Source organism: Lissotriton helveticus, chromosome 8 (assembly GCF_964261635.1).
Source record: "Lissotriton helveticus chromosome 8, aLisHel1.1, whole genome shotgun sequence".
Classification (NCBI taxonomy): Eukaryota; Metazoa; Chordata; class Amphibia; order Caudata; family Salamandridae; genus Lissotriton; species Lissotriton helveticus.
This window is the reverse complement of record NC_136069.1, coordinates 81,846,038-81,870,935: the sequence shown is the minus strand read 5'-3', so window position 1 is coordinate 81,870,935 and position 24,898 is coordinate 81,846,038. Positions and strand designations below refer to the sequence as shown.

The following is a 24,898-nucleotide window of genomic DNA, read 5'->3' as shown; positions in this document are numbered from 1 at the left end:
CCAACAAGGATTTTCTTTGATAAAACTGTGAACACTCCTGAAAGACAAGCAATCCACGGCATACGGATCTCAACATTCCAGAATTGATCACTTTGTAAAACATCTTTTCAGGACAATAAGTTAACTTGAACTACATATCTTAGGAAAACCATAAAGAAACCAGTTTAAGAACATCTTTGATATTATTGTCATTCGCCCCTTTGTTTCTCCTTTTGAAGCCCTTGTTTTTTCTTTTTAAAAAAAGTGTGTACTATATAAAGACTGTTTATACAATAGGTCATTTATGTGAATTGTGAAGTAGCAGAGGCACCAACCCTCACCTGTTGATTATTCTCCGTTCCAGATCTCTCCCTCCCCCCTCCCCCACAGTACCCTCCCTAATTCCCTTCCCCTCGTCTGGCCACTTTGATCCTCTCTTATATTAAACTCAGAGTCAGAGCTGCCGGATGGTGTGCTTCTTGATGGTACTGCTCCTGAGGAACCAGACATGTTTGTGATACCCAGTACAATTCGGTGGCCATCTACTTCAGTTGTTTCAAGACCTCTCGACAATCACGCTCTAGAAAAGACGAGAGTCCGGCCCAAGGACAACTTTCCTCTGTGACAAATACATCACATACTCCTGTGGACATCCCTTTCACCTGGTCTTCAAGTGGGAGGGAAAACTGCATAAAATTCGCTCCCTCAGGGCAGCCTGTGACTTAATGCAGATTGAGGGCCCTGATGGCTCTTCCCCCTGTAAGAACGTAGAGGACCCCTGGCCAGTCGACGCTCCTGCTGGAAAAGGAAGCTTAGCGGTACGGGGGGGAACGAGTCCAACCTTGTCATGATCACCCAAGAACGGAGGACGGTTTCAGGGAGACTGGCTGAAGATCCAACATCACAAGACATAGCTTGAGGTGTCTCCTCCACCGTTTCTCGTGGGTTTCCTAGATGCTGGCTGGGCCAGGGGGCTGGGAGGGGAAGGGTACCTTCATAGTGGAGATTGGCCGACCATGGACCCCACTCTTCGTCTATTTCCTGGACTGGCACAGACGTTGCTGGATGCCTTGCTCCTTTCAGGGACTCAGTTTTCGCTTTTTCCTTTTTTTATCTACCATAGTTATGTTAATTGTTAAGGTTGTTGAGGGTACCCACGTACTTGGTCCTTAAGCTACACATGAAGATAGTCTCACACTCAGATAGACCCTCTTACTCCAACTCATGCCACTGGGCGAATCAGGTGTGGGTTATGGAATTTAGTGCAGGTACACACACACCCTCAGATGATAGGTGACCCCGTGAAGGTGATTTCTCGAAACGTGAAGGGGCTTAACAACCTCGTCAAGAGGCGGGCCTTCCTTTCTTATCTGGAGCGGGCTCGGGACGATATCTGCCTCCTCCAAGAGACCCATCTGGACCCAGGGGACTGGCACAGGCTGAAATCCAGAGAATTCCCATACCAATTTATTTCCTCTACAGGATGAAACACGGCTGAGGTGGCTATCCTGTTCTCACGTACCTTCCGGGGGAAGATTGGTCCTAAATTGATAGTGCTTAGGGGTCGCCTCCTGGTCTACAGCGTACAGCTAGGCACCCAGCCACTTATCCTGGGCTCCCTCTATGCCCCTAATGAGGGCCAGGAATACTTCCAACAGACGGCCACAGCAGGCACCTTTGCCACACAGGACCGAGAAGTCTTAATAGGGGGCGACTTCAATTTGATATGTAATAATGAAATTGATCGCTCGGTCAATAGGGATATAGCCTGGCTCTTGGAGATCGGCTGGATAGACTTGTGGAGAGGACACTATCACCATACCCAGGATTACCCTTTCTTTTTGCACTTGTATGGGTATTAAGCCTGCCTAGTTCACTTCTTGGGCTCCAGGGAACTCCAGTGGTTGGTGCGGTTGGTCACATTGGTCGAGATTGAGCCGAGATATCTCTCTGACCATACGGTGCTTGCTCTTAGATTGCGCACTCCACTGGCTGGAGACATCCCTCGGCAGTGGTGACTGCTAATGACGCTCCTTCAGAGACCAGAAGTGGTGGGACAGATTAGAAAAGCCATTACCGACTACCTTAACGTCAATGATAATCTCAACGTTACTCCATCCATAGTCTGGGATGCCCTAAAGGCAGTTACCTGGAGCAAGTTTATTGAGCTCTGGGCAGCAAAGAATAAATTGCGAAAGACCAAGTGGGAAGAATTACAAAGACCGGTGCGCGAACTAGAGCATATCCATCATGGCACGAGTGCTCCGAGAATATGGTGCAAGCTGGAAACGGCCAGGAAACAGCTGGTGGGTTACAACTTAGACAGGGCCAAATATTCCCTTCTTGGACTAAAGCACTCCTAAGTAGGGGGAATAAGTATGGGAGGCTCCTGGAAAACAAGCTCAGAGACTATCGGAGATGGTTGATTCCCTACTGACTGCAGAGGGGGGCACCCATTAATGTAGATGACCTGATACCATCCAGGTTCAGGGAGTTCTACAAAGAATTATAATTAGCCACCCCTCTACCCTGAGAACCCAGCTCGTTACCTCAACACTAGGAACACTACACAATTAACCTAAGCACAGGCGGCATCGCTCGATAGTCCGATACACATTGAGGAGGTCATAGCTGTTATAACAAGACAGAAACCTCTTAATTCACCAGGCCCTACGGCTTCCCATCAGCCTTTTATAATATCTTCTGCCCTGAACTAGCTCCAGTCCTCACGAGGTGCTTCAGTTCAATATCGTACCAGTCACACTCCCACCCTCAATGCACAAGGTGACCATAGTTGTCATTCCTAAGCCCGGGAAAGATGGCCGGCACTGTGCGAACTATTGACCAATCTCTCTACTGAATTTAGATGCGAAATTGCTCACTGGAGTCCCGGCAGTCCGTGTCAATCCCTTAATGCAGGGTCTAGTGGCTCTCGATCAAGTGGGATTTTATTCCACAGAGACAGTGCGCCAATAATATGAAGCGACTCCTTGCCAACCACGCCAGGAGCAAAACAATGCTACTGTCGGTCGATGACGAGAAAGCATTTGATAGCCTGCACTGGCCCTATCTGGAGGCGATATTGGCCCACTTTGGCATGGAGGAGAGGTTCCACTCCTGGGTCTTTATTTATTTATTTTAAACGTTTTATATAGCGCTGGCTAGACCCGGAGGTATCAGAAAGCTTTACATGAGCATCAGATCTTAGTTACAGGTTATATTGTTACAAAGGTTACAGTTATTAGAGCATGGCAACATAGTTACTTTTAAGGTCAGGATAAACAATTAGCACAAATACGTAAGGGAAAAAGCAGGCAAGGGGAAAGATTCAGGGGAGGGGGAAGGAGCTGGGGAAGTAGACAGGTAATGAAGGCGGGAAAGAGGAGAGGAGGATGAAGGACACCGCATGGAAAGGAGAGGGGAAGGACGACGGGGACACAAACCGGTAGACGAGTCAAAGCAACGTCCAAAGTCCAGTAAGCTTGATCCCAGGGGAAGTGGTATCACTTCCCTATCTCTGTTGTGGGAGGCTCCCTTTACGCAGTGGACTCTCTCAGAGGGGTCTCTGAGACTCAAAAGTATAAATATTGGATCTTTCCCCAACAAGGGGAGAAGGAGTGCTTAGTCAAAGGGCACAAAGGACAGGGGCTAGGCAGACTAGCAGGCAAGGTGAGAGATTCAGGGGAGAGTGGATAGGAGCTTGGATCTAGGGAGGTAGACAAGGAGAGAAAGAGTACTAAAGGGGAACATATTTAATTAATGAGTTATTATATAGCGCTGGCTAGACCCGATGGAATCAGATTGTTTTACATTTGGGACAATAATGTTGCAATTTACATCAGTTAAAAGTTACATAAGTATCAAGAAAAGCATTTAAAGAACATAGGGGACGAGGTGAAAGGAGCAAGGAAGGGTAAGGAGATAGGGTAAAGGGGTAGGAGGAAGATAGGAGGTAGAGACGAGGGGAAAATCTGACCAAGGTCCAGCTGGGTAGGTGACTGCAGGGAAGGGGGGAGTCCACAACCCATCTACTCTTTAGCTATATGGTAGCTCCACCGGGCATCAGCCAAATCGCAAGGTCTCCACAGTCTGGGGTAAGTTCCGCAGGATCCAAGTCCTGATGTGTAGGCAGGTAAGGGAAGGTCTGGTCAATGTCCAATTGTTGTCCCAGGGAAGTAAAACAACGTGTAGGGGACCAATATCGAAGCCATCTTGGGGCCAGGCAGGGGACAGTACTGTACACTGGTACACTGGTGGTAATCCTAAGGTCAGGTATCAGGCAGTTAAAGTCAATATCCAGGACAGCGGCCGCCAGAAAATAACAAATCCAGCGTGCACACACCATCACAAGCACAAGCATACATCAATGTGAGCACAAACTCTCATATGCACAGACGCACACAGACACGCACAGACAAACATCCAAGAACACAAGCACATATAAAATCCCATGCTCTAATACAAAAACACCCAAATACATGCACATGCAAACACCATCACATGCAGACATGCACAAGCACACAAATGCGCTCACTCTCATACACGCAGACACGCACAAACACACAAGCACACATACAGAAACTATCAAAAACACAAGCACACACACACAATCACATGCTCCAGAATAAAAATACCCAAGGGCATACACACAAATACATGCACACACACACACACCAACACACGCACAGACATGCATAAGTACACAACAAATGTGCGCGCACACTCTCATACGCAAACAGAGGGCGCACATACAGAAACATCCGCACACACCCATACAATCCCATGCTCTAATACAAAAATACTCAAATACATGCACACACCATCATACGCACAGAAATAAGCACACATAAAGAAACATCTTCGCGCACAAACACAAGCACACATAGAATCATATGATCTAATACATAAACACCAAAATACATGTCCACACCATTACGCGCACACACCCCCTCATACACGCACAGACGCACACACAAAAGCACTCCCATGACACATTTCTCCAGGACTGCCGCAGCATTGATGGCACATAAAGGCAGAGTCAGCGGTACCGATGTCCTGAGGGCGCCGCAACCAAGCAGTCGGCCCACGATTTAGCGCAGTCGGGTGTGTTCCTCATAAGAGAGGAATGGGTGCACACTGATGGTCGCGCTGTTGCTCCCGGGTCCGACCAGATGCCACCAGGTCCCAGGAGCTCGCAGGGTGGTCAGCGGCGCCTATGTCATTAGGGCGCCGCCATCTTTAGGTCAGGCGTCGTCCCGCGTGGTATCTCTGCCGGGTGCACATCTCACAGTGGAGCAGCACCACCGCTCTGTCTCTGCCCTGCCTTATGTCTTCAGGATTACTAGTAGGTGCTTGGCTCCTTCTTTGGCCTGCGCACCCCAATGCCCGGGTACTCCTGCTTAAGGTCCGATACTGGTTAGGCGCGCAACTGCCTTCACCTGCTGCGTTTGCCCCTCTGAGCCCACAGCGAGAAGCAGAAAAAGTCTCACACACTTCGGAAATAACGGCCAGGCCCACTCCCAGCCCTATTCCATGACGTCCGAGGAGGGAGACCCCACCAGGAGCCACGCAAGTCTCCGCTTCCCAGAGCGGTCTCTATGTCCTCCTGCCGTTCAATTCACTCCGACCCACAGCTCTCCATGGCTCCCCCTGCAATTAGGGGGGCTGACACCTTCGGTTTGCCGCAACATTCCTTCCTCAGCTTGCGGCGCAGGGGTCTCACCAGTCAAGCACAGGAGGCACAAAGGGACCCAGTTGCTAAAGAACGAACCGCCTGGGGTGGGGCAGCTGTGTAGTGCTAGACAGTTCTGGCCACCGTCCCCACCAGGTCTCTCAAGATGGCGGATCCCCGTATATAGCCCCCTCGGCCGCATCCGTTCTGCAGATCCACAGCTCAGGGGGTCCCTCCGATTTCCACACTAGGCTTCAATCAGCTGTGGTTGCCTCTGGTCGCCCGTCTATCTCTGGCACTCTGTACCTCTTTCAGCCTCGCCGTTAATTTCCGCGATTGTCAGGCAAGGCCTCAAGGTCACCGGCTGCCGCTGATCCCCGTCCTAGAGCCTCCCACTGCGCCTCTCCAGTCGCGGTACCCGGCGATCACGGCTGCTCCTACTTCACGGCACCCTGCAGGTCTCCGGGGCTCTACTCCGACTCGATCTTAAGAAACTACGGGATCACGAAAGCCTCGGTGTGAGTCAATGGGTGAAGCTACGCGTGCTTTCCAATAAGAAGGGGCATGAGGCAGAGTAGCCCCTCTTATTTGTGCGCTATTTGGAGTCGGTCACGCAGAGGGTGAGAGGCCATCCTAGAATCAAGAGAGTTCTCTTTGGGGGTCAGGAACACCTTATCAGTTTATATACGCAGACAATGTCATGGTGATGTTAAACGACCCCAGGGAGATTCTGCCCCACTTCCTGGAGGAGATGAAGGAGTTTAGAGAGGCCTCAGGTTTTTGCATGAATCTCCACATGTCGCAGGCCCTTAACTTAATCAGTCTCGCCAACTACGCTGGCTTCCTTAAACCGGGCTTAAACGCACATTAAGACACATTCTCTACCTGGGAGTGCAGCTAGCCTTGACATCAAAGAAAATGAAAATCCTTAATTATCAGGGTCTGCTGAAGGAAGTGTGGGTGACTTGGCCCATTACCATTGTCTTTGTTGGGTCGCATTACGGCGCTTAAGATGACTATCTTCATCAGGATACTTTTCCACTTCCAGACCCTCCCTTTGACATCCCTGACAGGCACGATTGCCACCTTTCAGGCGTTGCTTCATCATTTTATCTGAGCGGGCAAGCACCCACGTAAGTGGAAGGAGCTGAGCTGCTGCCTACCTGCTGAAGGGGGGCTGGGAATACTGAGCCTTCTTCATTACTATCAGGCGGCCCTGGTTCGCTACCTGGTTGAGTGGTCCAGGGCAGAGTCTGAAAAGCAGTGGCTCTTCATGGACCGCAAACTCACTGGGATCTCGTTTGGGCAAGTCCTGTTTCTTCCTCTCACACATAGAGGGACGCCAGTCTATACATATCCCCAGTCACAAGCTCCTTGTTAAGGGTGTGAAACACTCAAACTCTCAGAGGGAACTTAACCACTCGCTCTGACCTCAGTGATGGATAACCCGGCCTTCACCCTGGGTCTGGGGTCCATCTCGCAAGCAGCCTCGCGGGAGGCCGGTTGTCGGGTAATAGGGCATTTTTCTTCATCAGGATAGTCCCATTCCCTTCGATACTCTACCGGCGGACTTTTCCATTCCCGAAGATGAACAATTTTGTTATCTTCAGATCAGACATTGAATTTTACACCAGCATGTTAGAAAGGGAGTTCAAAGGCCACTAAGAAAAGCTCCATTCTGGCCCTCTCACGCATGGTTCCCCACCACTCTGGAACTTGCATGCAATCCCCCTTCCTAATCCCTTCTCAAGAGAATCTCCTTACAGATGTAAACAGAGATTTCCATCCCCTAATCAACAGGGAGTTTGAACCTTCTTGCTTGGAAAGTGTCAGGAGATCCAACGAAATCTCAGGACTTTCGTCATCAGCTGCAACTCTCCTCAGAGTGTCTTGGGGCCCAGGCACTCACTACAGATACAACAACATTTGAAAATTCTGGGTTTGTTGGTGCCTGGAAAATAACTTGGATTCCCTACACGCACCTATCGTTGATGTAGTGAACTTTCTGGTCGAACAATTTGATAAGGGTTTAAGGCATATGTCTATCAACTGCTATAGATCGGCCATCCTGCTGGCCATATACTCTTCAATGGGAAAACGGTAGGTAATAATCCCATTGTTTGCAGAGTAATGAAAAGTATTCGGCTAAGAAGCCCTCCAAAACCCAAAAACACAATACCCTCTGGGATGTAAACATAATCCTAGACCTTTTCAATTCTTGGCCAGATAATTCACTTCTGAATAGAAAATTCCTTTCCTTCAATCAATCATTGCATTTCTAAAGCGCGCTGGGGGGAGGAGGATCTGCTGATCGAAGAGCCAGGTCGCTACTGATCGAAGAGCCAGGTCTTGAGAAGTCTTCTGAAGGCCAGCAGGTCCTGAGTCTGTCGTAAGTTGGTAGGGAGAGCGTTCCAGGTCTTGGCGGCGAGGTAGGAGAAGGATCTTCCTTCAAGCTTGCTACTCTTCTTTGTCTTATCTCCTGTCGTAGAGTCTCTGACGTGAAAGCCCTGGAGATCTCTAACAGATCTTATAACATTTTTGGGGTCAAATTCGATATTTATAATAGAACCAAAACCATGTCTGATTCTATCTTCTATCCACGTTTCAACCCTTGCCCAAAACTTTGTGTGGTTGAACGCATGAGCGCATACGATCACAGCATGTCTAACCTTCGTCCTGCAAATGGGAAACAACTTCTCATTTCCTTCGTTAGACCTCTGTGAGGACTCGGACTCTATGGACACACGATCGGGGCACTTTTCCCCTCACTTTTCTCCAGTTCTCTGTTTACAGAATGTCCCCGGGGAGTGCGGCCCCTTTTAATTCACATGCCTGGGCCGGTCAGCTGACGGTGTCACGTGGTTCGGACCGGCTGAAAAAGGAAGACGCCGAAGAGGACGTTCGTTCGAACCCGCTTGGGAGGAGCTGGTGACTACATTCGAAGTGCTGCCGTGGAACAACCTGCAACAGATGACCCCGGAACCAGCCAGGACCGAAGAATCTGCGTCACCAGAGGAGAGAACGGACAAGAGAAGAGAAGGGCAGCCAGACCCTAGCTGGCAACACGCTGAAGCCCGCCAAGGCCCAGGAGAAGGGTCGTGGCTTAACAAGGTACGGGGGCGTCTCGGGCTGCTTCCGGGAGGGACCCGACTTGAGTGGAAGGCTGGGGGCGGTACGGGTGACTAAACCTAAAGCCGCTAATCGCCGCAAGAGCGCTGACACTGGTGACGGTGGTGCCTTTTCCCCACACTTCCCGCCCCCTTGCATACCCGCGTAAGAAAGAAGAAGGAAACCCCCTTCCTGACGTTTCTTTTCTTTGTTTTTCTTTCCTTCCCTGTTGTCCGGCGCACAACCCTGCAAAGTATCACCGAGCCTAGCGACGGGAAGGACTACCACAAGTCACGAAGGCGTCCCAAGAACCCTTGAAGAACCGGACTACAACTCCCACAAACCCTTGTAATGAAGAAGCAAGTACAGAGCCCCTAGCAGTGTCTGGGAAGAGCATACCTTGTTTCCATATTTTTGTTGTAGAGACTCAATAAACGGCACCCTGGTGCAAGTCACATCCTATCTTGTCTCGGTCCACTTCTTGCCCACGCTACACGTGGTGTCAGAAGTGGGATCTGGTTCGCCTCACGATGGAGAATTTAATCCAGCAACTAATCCGTGGGCAAGAAAAATTAGAATGGGCAGTCGAAAAACAGATGACCTCTGCCCAAGCAGACCGGGACCTCATGAGAGATAGTCTGGCTAACCATGCAGACCACATGCAGAAAGTAGCTGATGGCAGGCGGGAGTTAACCACTCAACTACAGATAAGGGCAGGAACCGGGGAAAACATATCACTCCAGAAGTATGTGACAGGAGAGGACCCGGATGCCTTCCTCCTCAACTTCGAAAGGGCAGCAAGGGCATCTGGGTGGCCTGAGGCTAAGTGGCCTTTCTTCCTAGAGCCCCTTCTTACTGGAGAAGCACAAGCCGCCTACCAGGTGGCTAATCCTAATGGCAATACCCCGTATGCACAGATAAAAGACCTCATATTGGATCATATGGGTATGGATGCGGAGGCATATAGGGTTTGGTTCAGGAAAGAACGTGGCACCACATCCGATAAACCCAAAAACTCTGTATTTTAAGCTAAAAGCAGCAGCGGATAAGTGGCTAAGACCCAGTTCACAAACAAAAGATGAAATAATGGACATGATTTATTTAGAGCAGTTCTTAGAGGCCCTACCATACCCCATTCAAAGATGGCTGAAGCAACACAAACACCTAAGTCCCGAACAGGCAGTAGAGATGGCCACTACGTTTTATAGGGCACAACCCAGGGCCTTACCATGGGACCCGGACAAACCTACGAAACCAATGGGAGGCCCAGTGAAACCTGAAAGAAAACCTCTAAAGGCCCCGCTAGACTTAGGAAAGTCACGAACACCCCGTTTAGAACCACCTCCCCAACGTAATCCACAGTGTTTTGAGTGTGGAGAATGGGGTCATATTGCACGGCATTGTCCCAAGAAGAAACCACCAGAAGAGCCGATGGATATCGGATGTATACCCCGTTCCATTCTATATTCCGCAGAATTAGGACCCAGTCTCCACGTAAGTGTCCAGGTAAAGGGGGTACAAGTGAGGGCGTTGCTTGATTCAGGATGTAAGCAGTCAGTCATTCTCCTGTCCATTGTGTCACCTCTCCCTAGTAAGGTAAAAGAATCTGTACCAGTTAGGTGTGTCCACGGCGATATCAAGGTTTATCCGGTCATACAAGTCCCTGTCACTCTTCCCCAAGGGCAGACTATCGGTATCCGGCTCGGGGTAGTTCCTAGTCTGCCTGAACAGATGATAATTGGACAAGACAATCCCTCCTTCCTTAAAATGCTAAGAAATAAATTACAGAACCTCCCTTCCCCGTCCGTACCTACTCTTCTGACCCAAGCCCCATGGGTCATAGATCGAAGCTTCAAGTATGCACAGAAAAATGACCCAACCTTACAATCAGCATGGGCTCAAGTACAACAAACACCCAGTAGTTATCCTTCTTTCCAAACAAAAAACGACCTGTTATATCGCATAGGGAAACAAGGGGATGATCCCCAGTTATTGGTGCCCCAAGCCTTCGAGAACAGGTTCTTTTTTTTGCTCATTCGCATCTGCTCGCGGGGCACAGAGGGGCCCAAAAGACGATGCAAATGTTATTACGAAATTTTTATTGGCCTGGCATATTTTCGCAAGTCACTCGTTTCTGCCAAGAGTGCGAGATTTGCCAAAAAAAGAACCCATACAGGCCACCGGCAGTTCCGTTACAACCATTGCCGATTGTGGGTAACCCGTTCGAAAGGATCGGTATGGATCTCATTGGTCCATTGCCACGTACCAAAAAGGGTCACATCTATGCTCTAGTTGTGGTCGACTATGCCACGAGATATCCAGAGGCCTTTCCTTTACGCACTCCCACAACCCGCAACATATCTGAGAAACTCCTAGAGCTCTTCTCTGGGGTTGGTTTCCCTCGGGAAATACTGACCGATCAGGGCACTCCCTTTGTCTCTAAGCTAATGGGACAAATCTGTAAGTCTTTAGATATTTCTCATATCAAAACGTCTGTGTATCATCCCCAGACGGATGGCCTCTGTGAGCGGTATAACGCCACTTTGAAACTGACACTGAAGAAGCTTCTAACCGTTGAGGGTAAAGAATGGGATCATCTACTTCCTCTAGCCTTGTATGTGATTCGAAGTCAGGAGCAAGCCAGTTTAGGGTGCTCCCCATTCCAACTCCTTTATGGGAGGGAACCTCGGAGCCTTTTGGAGATCACTAAGGAGGTATGGGAACAAGAGAGAGAAGAGGATACCAAAAATTTCCTCGAGTATACACAGAACCTCCACTCACGACTTCATAAACTAAGGGAGTTTGCTGATTCCAATCTAGAGAAAGCCCAAAGACAACAACAAACGATATACAACAAGGGTAAGAAGTGGCGCCACCTCAACGTAGGAGATTGGGTATTGTTCCTCCTACCTTCTAACCTAGGGAAAACACGATCAGGGTGGCAAGGCCCATATAAAGTCACAGAGAAAGTAGGTTTGACATCCTACAAGATACAGATCAAGCCTAAGAAGACCCAATCGTACCACATAAATTTGCTCAAACAGTGGCTAGGCCCCCCCCCCCACAAAACGTACAACACATAAGTAAACCATCCCAGAGTGAAACCACCCTGAAGGAGTTGGTTGTCAATCCTGACTTGACGAAGGATCAGGGTGAATCTCTTCAGGAGACCCTGTTACCCTTTTCCCATCTTTTTTCCAACTTACCAGGAAAAACCCAGTTAGCTGAGCATGCCATAGAAACACAAGCAGGAAAGATTGTAAAACAGAAGCCCTACTGCATTCCTGCTGCCAGGAGAAAAGCCATTGAAGAAGAGGTTAAAAATATGCTAGACCTGGGTGTCATAAAGCCATCCAAGAGTGACTGGTCCTCTCCCATCGTGCTCGTACCAAAGCCGGATGGCTCAGTTCGCTTTTGCATTGACTTCCGCGCGGTAAATTCTATTTCAAAATGTGACTCTTATGCCATACCTAGGGTCGATGAGCTAATAGAGAAACTGGGGGAGGCTCAATACATTACAACCCTTGACCTCACAAAAGGCTATTGGCAGGTGCCCCTCAAACCAGAAGACCAGGAAAAGACTGCCTTTGTTACACCTACAGGCCTGTACGAATTTACTGTCTTACCCTTTGGATTGCACGGGGCACCCGCCACGTTCCAACGGCTAATGAACAAGGTATTGCAACAGCATCAGGAGTACTCCTCCGCATACCTTGATGACATAGTTATATTCAGTCCTGACTGGGAAACCCATTTAGAACATTGTACCCAGGTTCTTACGTCCCTTCAAGCAGCAGGATTGCACATCAATGCAAAAAAATCCAGAGCAGGCTTCAGGAAAGTGAAATATCTCGGGTTCCTTTTGGGAAACGGGGTTATCGAACCACAGTCTGAGAAAGTAAAAGCAATAGTAGAGGCCCCTTTTCCATCAACCAAGAAAGAGGTTAGGGCATTCCTGGGACTCCTGGGGTATTACAGGAGATTTATCCCACAATATTCTGAATTGGCTGCTCCACTAACCGACCTGCTACAGAAAAACGTTAAAAATAAGGACCTCCAACACCCCAGCTTGAGTGCCACTACTGCATTCGTGAATCTGAAAAAGGCCATAACCTCTGCTCCCGTTTTGAGGTCTCCTGATTTTTCAAAACCATTCCTGTTACACACAGACGCTTCTGAACATGGACTAGGGGCGGTTTTGTCCCAGTTGTCATCGGACGGTGTTGAACACCCAGTCCTTTTCATTAGTAGAAAACTCTTTCCCCGGGAGCAGAAATACCCTATAGTAGAGAAGGAATGCCTGGCCATCAAGTGGGCAATCGAAAAACTAAGGTACTATCTGGAGGGGGCCCATTTCCTTCTTTACACCGATCATGCTCCCTTACAATGGATGAGTCGCAACAAGGGTAACAATCCGCGAATTTTGAGATGGTTCCTGTCCCTCCAACCGTTTTCCTTTGAGGTGGTCCATCGGAAGGGAACTGACAATGGAAATGCTGACTTTCTTTCCCGCCTTCCTTTGTTCCCCGAACGTGAACAAACTGGGGTAGGAGTGTGTGAGGACTCGGACTCTATGGACATACGATCGGGGCACTTTTCCCCTCACTGTTCTCCCGTTCTCTGTTTACAGAATGTCCCCAGGGAGTGCGGCCCCTTTAATTCACATGCCTGGGCCGGTCAGCTGACGGGGTCACGTGGTTCGGACCGGCTGAAAAAGGAAGACGCCGAAGAGGACGTTCGTTCGTTCGAACCCGCTTGGGAGGAGCGGGTGACTACATTCGAAGTGCTGCCGTGGAACAACCTGCAACAGAAGACCCCGGAACCAGCCAGGACCGAAGAATCTGCGTCACCAGAGGAGAGAACGGACAAGAGAAGAGAAGGGCAGCCAGACCCTAGCTGGCAACGCGCTGAAGCCCACCACGGCCCAGGAGAAGGGTCGTGCCTTAACAAGGTACGGGGGAGTCTCGGGCTGCTACCGGGAGGGACCCGACTTGAGGGGAAGGCTGGGGGCGGTACGGGTGACTAAACCTAAAGCCGCTAGTCGCCGCAAGAGCGCTGACACTGGTGACGGTGGTGCCTTTTCCCACACTTCCCACCCCCTCGCATACCCGCGTAAGAAAGAAGAAGGAAAACCCCTTCCTGATGTTTCTTTTCTTTGTTTTTCTTTCCTTCCCTGTGGTCCGTCGCACAACCCTGCAAAGTATCACCGAGCCTAGCGATGGGAAGGACTACCACAAGTCACGAAGGCGTCCCAAGAACCCTGGAAGAACCGGACTTCAACTCCCACAAACCTGTGTACTGAAGAAGCAAGCACAGAGCCCCTAGCAGTGTCTGGGAAGAGCATACCTTGTTTCCATATTTTTGTTGTAGAGACTCAATAAACGGAACTCTGGTGCAAGCCACATACTATCTTGTCTCGGTCCACTTCTTGCCCACGCTACAACCTCATAAAGCTATTACCTCAACTTCCATTGCTAGATGGGTTAAATCTGTCAGGAACTTAGCAGATATTGATCTATCAAAATTTCAAGCTCATTCTGTTAGAGGTGCTAAGGCCAGTAAATCTCTATGGTCCGGAGGTAAGTTGGATGACATTCTTAAAGCGGCCGACTGGTCGAACGCTAGCACCTTTGCACTGCACTACTGCAAGCCTATCGAACATATGTCTAATGTAGTGTTACAAAGCTACCAACATGCATAATGTAGCTTCCGTTCTGTAATGAAATTGCGATTCTCATATTACCATGACTAGAGAATCTGGATTTCATTAAAGACACGGAGGCCGACATTATCCCTCCCATCCCATTCCCTAGTGTTTGGTGATTTCCTCTTCAATACTTATTTGTTTATATTATTACCTGTGATGCTTTTGAAATAACTCTTATTTTCTTATTTATCTAGTTGTTATATTCTTGGTTGTTCTGGAGACATTTACTGCTCTCTCTCTTTCAGGTAACCCTTCTTCATAACTGACCGTCGCTGGGGTTTACTTGTTTGGTTACTCCCTTCTTCACGCCTCCACTAGGATCCTTTAGAAGCTTTAAAGATCTTCAAACCGAAATCTCAGAACTTTTTCTCACCTATCAACTTACTTATTGTTTATCATCATTTAAAAGAGGCAGATTGTGTTAGCTCATGACATTTATTTTCTTTCAATGTTCTTTTATGGAACCTTTGCATTGTGATGTATGCGGCTGCTTGAAGACTGCATTAAAAGATATTGCATAATATCAGCCTCCGTGTCTCTAATGAAATACAGATTCTCTAGTCATGGGAATATGACAATCGCAATTCTTATATAACCTTGTGGCAACCATTCATGGCCATCCTGTCTGAGGAAGTTAGGGAACTGACCTGCCCTCGCCTCTTGCGACTACTACGTCTTACAGCACCTGCCCCTACAAAAGACAAAGAGGCCCCCACTGATGACACTGTTATGACTACTCTCTTTTTGTATTGTCATATTGCTATCAGTACCAAGGGAGTAAGGTGAGAGGGTTTGGGGTGGAGGATAGGGTCTGTTTGAAAATATTGTGCTTTATGATTGCAATCTATCTGATAGTAGATTTCACAAAGTTCGCTACTTGAGAGTGTATATAAAGCTATAACAATTATACAAATTTAAACCATAAAAGTTATTCATACTCAAATAATTTTTTAACAGGTGCAAAATACCTTCTTGTGTGTTTTTCTGCCTGGGTGGAGATAACATCACAGCTGGTTGAAAGAGATGAGCTGGCAAACTGGCAAGATTTATAGTAGCTTCAGAAAGGCTGGTCGGTGCTTTGGGAAGAGAAGGTGGTCCATTAGAAAGAGAGGGAGGTGCTTCGGGAAATGTAATTGATTCTTCAGGAAGGCTGGTCTTTGGAGAATGCTGATTCGGCTCCAACACCAAAGGGGATTTAATATCTCCCATTGGCTCTTCTGACATCGATGTTCTGGAAACATGGACACCGGCATCAGAAACTGCTTGCAACACAGACCTTTCAGAAACAGGTGTATTGATATCAGGGAGCACTAAAGAACAAAAGATACAAAATAATAATTTATTCAACAAGTGAAGGAATAAGACAAAGGATCTCTGGAGAACATTTACAATTAACACTATGTGAATTACTCGTGTAATTTCCAAACAAAAGGTATTCACTCAGCAGTACCTATGTGATATATCGATAACGTGCAATCTCCTGTTCATGGACAATAAAGTTAGTTTGTATGATTGCGGTCACGTTGCCAAAGGATAAAAGTAATGCCACATCAACATGTCAGATCTGAAAGCAGTCCACTTGGCACTCAAGCATTTGTTTCCATCGATCTCTGCAACAATTATCATTCTTTACAGTGACAACACTCTCTCGACAAGCAAGGAGGAACACCATCACAAAAATGGAGGCAAGCACATAGATGTGGCATCAGTATTCTGCAAAATACATCTTCCTGACAGCTGTGCATCCGAGGGCTGTAGTACTACAAGGCTGATTACCCAAGCAGGTATTTCAAGAAAGAATACATGTGGGTGTTAACGCAAAAGTTACTTACCTTTGGTAACGATATATCTGTAATAGACATTAGTTAGTGATAGATTCCTTACGTTAGAATTACCCCTAGGCGTCAGACTAGATCCGAAAAGTTTTTGTCAGCAGTGCCCCTGCGTGTTGGAAGGTGGAGTTGTGTGTTCTGGGTCTGTCGTCGGCGTCGTGATCGCCGGGATGACGTCACTGCAGCTATTTAGATGCTGCACACGCGCGCTGACGTCAGTTCTGTACACGACTTTCCGCGCCAGGTTCGCAGAGCCATGCAAGATACTGACCACTGGTGCATTGAAACTAGGGCCCTGAAAGGGATGGCCTTAACCCTAGAAATCAGTTTGCAGAACGGGGAGGACGGGTGGGGCGGTAAGGAATCTATCATGAACTAATGTCTCTTACAGATATTTCGCTATCGAATGTAAGTAACTTTTGCATCTGAAAGAGAAATGTTCGTGATAGATTCCTTACCTTAGAATAGATACCCCAGCAATACCAACCCCGGTGGTGGGTTTGCGAACCAAGATCACACCAGAAAATCACAGAGAACAGAATGGTCAAAGAAGCCGTCTCTCCGCACTTGGCTGTCAAGGCAATAATGCTTAGTGAAAGTGTGCAGCGAGGCCCACGTGGCTGCCTGACTGATGTCCTGCAGGGGGACAACACGTCCCAATGCAGTAGTAGCTGCTGTCGACCTGTTAGAATGGGCGCACAGCCCCACAGGTTGTTCCTTTTTAGCCAGAGAGTAACAGGCTTTTATACACAAGACGACCCAGCGGAAGATAGTCCTCTTGTGCAGAGCCCGGCCTTTCTTGGCACCTACGTAGCCAATAAAGAGCTAGTCATCCACCCGGAACTGTTGTGAGCGATTCAGGTAATATTAGAGTGCACGTTTTGGGTCCAGACGTTGGAGCCTCTCTTCCTCTCTTGAAAGGTGCCGAGGCGGAAAGAAAGTGGGCAGGGTGATAGTTTGTCCGATGTGGAAGGCAGTAACAACCTTTGGCAAGAAGGAAGAACGAGTGCAGAGCACAACCTTGTCCGGATGAACAGAAAAGTAGGTTTACAGGAAAGAGCCTGGAGCCCACTCACGTGCCTAGCGGGGGTGATGACAACTAGGAAAGCAGTCTTTAAAGTCAGTAAATGAAGAGGACAGTTGTGACGCGGCTCAAAAGGGGCGCACATCAAATAAGTAAGAACCAGATTCAAGTCCCACTGCGGAATCACAAACGGAATAGGAGGGAAAAGGTGAGTAATGCCTTTGAGAAAGATACTTACAACAGGGGAGATGAAAGAGAGGGATGATCAGGGAGCCTGAGAAAGGCCGAAATTGCAGAAAGGTAGCCCTTCTAAGTGCCCATGGAAGAGACCTGTTGGGCCAAAGAAAGAAGGAACAAAAGGACTTCTGAAAGAGGGGCCTTAAGGGAATCTACAGCCTTTGCTGCGCACCATGCCACAAACTTGTTCCACCTGCAGGCTTATACCGATTTAGTGGAGGGAGGCCTGGATGCCAGAATGATATCACAGACTTCAGGAGGCAAGTCAAATGGAATCAACTGTCGCTGCTCAATCTCCACACAAGGAGGTGAAGGCTGGACAGGTTCGGGTGGAGGACCGTCCCCTGCTGCTACGACAGAAGATCCTCCCAAAGAGGCAGTCGGATCGGGGGATCCACGCTCATACTGAGTAGCTCGGGATACCAAACTCTTCGAGCCCAGTCCGGGGCCCCCAGAATGACTTGGGCCCAGTCACGCCTGATCGTCTTCAGCACTCTGGGTAGAAGTGGTATAGGCGGAAAGGCATAAAAAAAGACCGCAACTCCACTTGGGACGGAAAGGGCAGCCGAGCAAGTGTCGCCTTGGAAATTCCAACACGCAGAACAGCTGACATTGCGCGTTCTCATCGGTGGCGAATAGATCTAACCAAGACTGTTGAAAGAGACCTTGCGCCACCTCTGAGTGAAGACGCCATTCGTGATTCATCATGCACCTGCGGCTGAGTTAATCCGCCCTGGCGTTTAAAGAACCGGCCAGGTGTTAAACCACCAAGGAAATGCCTTGATGTTCCAGCCATGTCCAGAGACGCAGAGCCTCCTGACATAGGGTCCACAACCCCACCCGCCTTGCTTGTTGCAGTACCACATGGCGGTGGCGTTGTCTGTGAACTCCTACACTACTCTCCCCTTGACAGAGGGAAGGAATGCCTTCAGTGCAAGTAGGATCGCCGGGAGCTCCAGAAGGTTGATATGGAGCCTGGACTCCGCCGGAGACCAGAGGCCACTCAGACAGAGAGTGGTGAGGGTTGGGCAAGGCCCACTAAGACTTCAAGTGTTTCTTTTTAGACTAGGACTTACCCGAAGACTTGGAACGCGCCGAAGACCTGTTGTGGGTATGGCCCTAGGAGCAGGTCCATGTCCTAGACTAGGAGTAAACACAGCCTTTGCATGACTTTCGACAGCACGCAGCAAAGTACAGCTTGGCTTTACGGTCCCTGATCACCTTCAGGATCATCAAGGCACACTCCCCGCATGACATGAAGCCGTGGACCAACCCAAACACCTATTTGAGGATCTGTCACAGTCATTTGTTTGTGACAGTCTCTACAAGGATTAAACCCTGTAGTTTTAGGTGGGGACATATTCCTTTGCACACTGGAAAATGTTATCAGAGAAAAGATTGTCAATGGTCGAGAAAGAGTAAGAGCTAGCCCCAGATCATCATACGAAGGCACGGAGAGAAAGGAAGAGACGTCAAAAAGGTTTGCTGGCACCTATACAGTGCTTCAGTCACATCTGAAGCAGAGCGGAGTCAACAAAGAGCATTATAACATCTACTGCTGCGCAGAAACTATGCTGAAACATCTTATGGATCCAGTCAAACACCTTGTGTAAGGAATCTGCAGTTAGAAGTATTCATTAGTAAACAGTTTTGGTAATTGTATCAGCATGCATCAGAACAAGAGACATCACATTTTTCTGACAGGTAAAGTAAACGTGTGGATCGTAGGAAGGTTTGTGGCTCCCTGGCTATAACCTCTAAAGCAGCTAGTGCAACATCTCTACTACGCTTGTAAGCTGAGCAGGAATGCCTCAAGATTTTTACCATTATCGTTCTCAATTCCAGGGCCCTGACCTGCACCTTTTGGTTGTTCAACAACAAACATTCTGTGGATAGCTTCTGCATATGAGCCACTGTCCTTCCATTGATATATATACATTGTCATCACATGACAAATCTCAAGATGTCGGAAAGGCACCTCAACCAACAAGCTCCGAGGTATTCAGCACTAAAGGAGAGCATGCTTGAGAAGGTTAGAAATTATCACAACATTGTCCCATGATCCTTGCATTCCCCGATGTTGGAGGTGCCACATATGAAGATAACTTCATATGTGCAACAGAATGCAGGATGATATGGGTAGTAGAAGGGAGCTGTAGGTTCTTAGATTTGCTGATGTGCATTTGCAGAGTTGTTTGCACATAGGTAACAGCTTTGTTAGGAGGTCAGATGACAAACACTTCCATGCACTGTGTCCGAGATCACTCTCAGGAAGAGTATCTTTTGGAAGCATTTACTTCTGCTCCCAGTGAGCCCTAGAAACGTGAAAAAGTATTGAAAGGCATTTGTAGTGACAGCCTGCTGCATCAATAGTTCATATGAGGACCAGTTGATTCGGTAGATGCTTCTTGAGTGGTGATGAAGGCCAGGGACTACGCGAAAGTGCAAGAGGCAGATTTCAGTTCAAGGAGATCAGCCTTGAATCAGTATTAATGACCAACCAAGGATACTGTGAATTGTAGTGGGTTCTTGAGATGAATGGGTAAATGGATGCACGCATCCTAAAGGTCCAAGGAATTATAAATTCTCCTTCTTCCATTAGGCAGGTGATTTTCTGCAGGGTGAAGAACCTGTGGATTGTTTTTTTGAGGAACTTGTTTATCATTCTGAGATCCAGGAAGGTAACAAATAAGTTACAGCACCAGTTGCCCATGAGTATTTTTTCTCTTCCTCTTCTCTTCCTCAGCAAATTCCAAGGTTCTGCTGCTGATGTCGTAAGCATTGGATTTGACCATTAACAAAGAGGAGTATGGAGCCCTTTGTGGTATGTTGTGCTCTGTATCATTGACCTCTGCACCCTCTAGAGGTGGAACAGCTATTGTTTACTGAAGAATAGCCTAGTTGATAAGAACAGTATTATTGTTGGTGGCCAAAGACAGTCAAATTTATTTTAGTGGACTGGAGGCAGGGGGATTGTAAGAAATCTGCTGTAGCTCTTGTAGTCATAAACAAATGTTTCAGATGGAAGTAACTTGTTCTTTGAATGGATCCTCACCCTGGCAGATTCCTTAAGTGAACCCTTCCAAAGACATACAGAGGAGGTTGGTCAATTATGTCTTACTCTTAAAAGGAACAAATACAGAACTGATTTACCAAGTCTAGAATATTTTTTTTATTGTCAGATACAACAAAAAAAATGTTTAACAAAGGAGTGAACCATCAAACAAGCTAGTTATTGACATATCCTAAACATGGATTCCCCCAAAAAATAAATAAAGCGCAGGGTCCCTCGTGCAATGAGCTCTGAAACCAACTGGTGATGGTTTATTTGCCACAATCAAAATAACCACCAAGAAATTGTTTTTTTCCTGATCACCCTCCTTCTCTGCTAACCAGAGACAGGTAGCAACATCACTGTAGACATAAGAAATTCTGAAACTACCTTGGGTAAGAAAATGTTTGACAGTCAAAGATACCCCTGCATTCCAAAAGGAAGGAGAATCTGACAAAGGTTGAAGCTCACCTCTCCATATGACTGACATTATCGTCAGCAGAAAAGCTAAAGAAATTTCAAGTCAAGAGAATGCAAATGCTCACTGTTGGGGGATGGGCTAATGGTAGGGCTAAGTCTGCACCTACCACTAGTAATAAGGCCACCCACGCAATATACAGGTCCAGACAAAATCTCAATACATTAGCTTCTGGCGATACCATTGGTAGCTGGCTGCGAGCAGGCGGGTTTAACACAGGAGACGGGTATATTAAGCATTTTAATACACCAATACATTAAATAAATAAGACGCAACACAGAATAAAAATCCCACACCAATTTATACACCAATACATTAAATAAATAAGATGCAACACAGAATAAAAATACCACACCAATTTATAAAAAATAAGAAATATTTTTATCTTTAAAATGACACCAAAATTATAAAAAATCCAAAACACTTCCACACCGCGAATTCCAACAGGACTTCTTTCTGCCTTTATCCTGTGTTACCCTTCACAAACTACTATAATCCTGACCCCCACCGAGTCTTTTATGTATAACCTATACTCCCCAACTCAACCTTGGCTATTGTCTATGATTCTTTTGCCTGTGTCTTTGCCTGCAAGGCGCTCTGATACCCTTGGGTCTTGCACTGCTATATAAAACTCTAAAATAAAATTTAAATCAATTATCTGTTTTTTTAAGTAGGCTGTTCCTGTTGAAAACTGACTTCAAATTGAAGTGCAGCCTAGTCCAGTATTGTCAAAAGATCAAAGAATTATCATCTGTGTGACACTTTTAGAGCTAGTGCTAGTGGATATACTGAGGTTTGTTTACAGCGATGAACAAATCATTTCCTCTTTGCTGTATAACACATACTTGCTGTGGGGCCCTGTCCTTCCTCAAGGATGGTCAACACCATGATCGTAAGTTAACGTATCAAATCTATTACTTCAAGAACCAAATTGTTAGACTAAGTAACTATGGATTGGGATGGAGAACTTGCTCATTTTGCATTATAAACAAGTTTGGGCAAATGATGAGTTCGCAGGGTAGCTTTATGGATATTTCGAGCATGTTAGAGTATCATAACTGTCTCGTGTATGTAGTTGCAACTAAGATTAAGAGCTTTGGCACTTGACGCATTTAATGCACTACCATTACAACAGGAAACAAGCCTTTGCAATGCAATAGGTCTCGCATTAACGTAAGTTTAAGCTATTGGCATTGTCAATGACAATGCCTTTTATTTATGTTTTGAAAACAAAAACAAAAAAAAAGGCATTGTTATTTGCAATACCAATAGTTCAAACTCGCATAAATGCGAGACCTATTGCAGGGTAAGCTAGTTGAGACTCTTTTTGGGGCCCATAATCCATTGTGTACCCATTCAGAGCAGGCTATTTGTCGGCTACACAGCAATTCTGCATAGTATCGACCCAATAAGGCAGGGGTTGCTAACTTAGTACCAGGAAGACTTCCCTGTAACAGGTTTTCTAGATTTAGACACGACAAAGGTATATACATTTAATCTAAATAAAACTAGTTTAAATATTCAGTGGGTAGCCAGAAAGTTTTGCAGGTGTGGCTTTCTGTCGTACACACGACACCCCTGCAATAAGGTATCCACGTACATTTTCCCTAACTACCAAACAGATGACAATGAAGAACTAAGTAGCTTACACTGCACAGCACCATCCCTCGCCTCCCTCACTGCTGCAGTGGAGAAGAATGCATCGCACACGGTGTCCCTCACTGCACTGCACCTTGCCTCTCTTTTTACTGCAGTGACGCTACTGCACTTCACCCTGGCACCAGCACTGTACTGCACCTATCCCTTGCCTCCGTCACTGCTGCAGTGAATGCGAATCACTGTACAGGGGTCTTCCTCATATGGCAGCAGAGGGGGTGTCACTTCACTCGCGGACTACAAAACTGACAGGGCAGTGGGGCGCCCATGTGCGTTTTATTTGAGACTGCCTTGGCCCTCACAGTGCAGCAGTGATGCGCAGCAGTGATGCACAAGTTACTTACCTTCGGTAACGATATATTATAAAAACTAACACCGGTGCCATGAAACTAGGGCCCTGAAAGGGATGACCTTAACCCTAGATATCGGTTCGCAGAATGGAGAGGATGGGTGGGTTGGTAAGGAATCTAATACTAACAGTTCTAATTCTTACAGTTATATAGTTACCGAAGGTAAGTAACTTGTGCATCTGAAAGAAACAGGTTAGTATTAGATTCCTTACCTTAGAATAGATACCCCAGCAACCCCGGTGGTGGGTCTGCGAACCAATAATCACACCAGAAAGTCCTGGAGAACAGAAAGGCCGAAAAAGCCATCTCTCCGGACTTGGCAGTAGTGTCTTGAAAACGTGTGCAGCGAGGCCCACGTAGCTGCCGGACAGATGTCCTGCAAGGGGACTCCCCGGGCAGTTGTAGCCCCGGGGCCCGAGTGGAAGGGGCCCTCAGCCCAACAGGAGTCTCCTTTTTAGCCAAGGAGTAGCATGCCTTGATGCATATCATGACTCAGCAAGAGATGGTCCGTTTGTGCACCGCCTGTCCCTTCTTCGCGCCCACGTAACCAACAAAGAGTTGGTCATCCACCAGGAACTGACGTGTGCGATCAAGGTAGAAGGAGAGCGCAAGTTTTGGGTCCAGACGGAGGAGACTCTCTTCCTCTTTCGAGGGATGCGGAGGCGGAAAGAAGGTGGGCAAGGTAATAGACTGCCCGATGTGGAAGGCTGTGACTACCTTGGGCAGCAAAGAGGGACGTGTACACTACACAACCTTGTCCGGATAAACAGAAAGGAGGATTAGAAGAGAGTGCCTGGATCTCACTCACTCACTCTCCTGGCAGAGGTGATGGCAACCAGGAATGCAGTCTCAAGGGTAAGAATACGAAGAGGACAGTTATGAAGTGGCTCGAAGGGAGCGCACATCAGAAAAGTAAGAACAAGGTTCAAGTCCCACTGAGGCATCACGAAAGGAACAGGAGGGAACATATGAGTGATGCCCTTGAAAAACCTATTTACAACTGGGGACGTGAACAAAGAGGGCTGATCAGGGAGCCTTAAGAAGGAGGAAATGGCAGAAAGATAGCCCTTGATAGTGCCCAGAGCAGAGCCCTGCTTGGCAAGAGAGAAGAAAGAGGAGAACCTCAGAAAGAGGGTCAGAGAGTGGATCCACAGCCTTTGCTGTGCACCATGCCACAAATCAGTTCCACCTGCAGGCGTATACCGTTTTTGTGGAGGGACGCCTGGCTGCCATTATCACATCACAGACTTCAGGAGGCAAGTCAAATGGCCTCAACTGTCGCCACTCAATCTCCACGCATGGAGGTGGAGGCTGAACAGGTTCGGGTGGAGGACCGTTCCCTGCTGCTGCGACAGAAGGTCCGCCTGAAGAGGCAGACGAATCGGGGGATCGACTGACATGCTGAGTAGCTCGGGATACCAGTATCTTCGTGCCCAGTCCGGAGCCACAAGGATAAATTGGGCCCGGTCGCGCCTGATCTTCTTCAGCACTCTGGGCAGAAGTGGTATAGGCGGAAAGGCGTACAACAGACTGCAGCTCCACTCGCGACAAAAAGCGTCGCCGAGCGAATGCCGCATTGGAAATTCCAACGCGCAGAACTGATGACATTGCGGGTTCTCTTCGGTAGCGAATAGATCTAACCAAGGCTCACCCCACTGCTGAAAGAGGCCTTGCGCCACGTCTGAGTTCAGACGCTATTCGTGACCCATCATGCACCGACGGCTGAGTTTGTCCGCCCTGGCGTTCAGGGAACCTGCCAGGTGTTGAACCACCAGGGTCACGCCCTGATGTTCCAGCCACTGCC

The 24,898-nt window shown here is 47.7% G+C and overlaps 1 protein-coding gene across 7 annotated transcripts in view; it reads right to left on the bottom strand.

Moving 5' to 3' along the window:
• Positions 1-24,898, bottom strand: part of SPICE1 (spindle and centriole associated protein 1) — a 591,766-nt gene that overhangs the window by 212,657 nt on the left and 354,211 nt on the right. For all 7 annotated transcript variants that reach the window (XR_013599733.1, XM_078656677.1, XM_078656679.1 and 4 more), the window contains one exon: positions 15,434-15,775. Coding sequence is in view for 6 of the 7 variants with exons in the window: in XM_078656677.1 (XP_078512803.1) it covers positions 15,434-15,775 (342 nt within the window). In the remaining variant the exon portion in view is untranslated. The remainder of the gene's footprint in view (positions 1-15,433; positions 15,776-24,898) is intronic.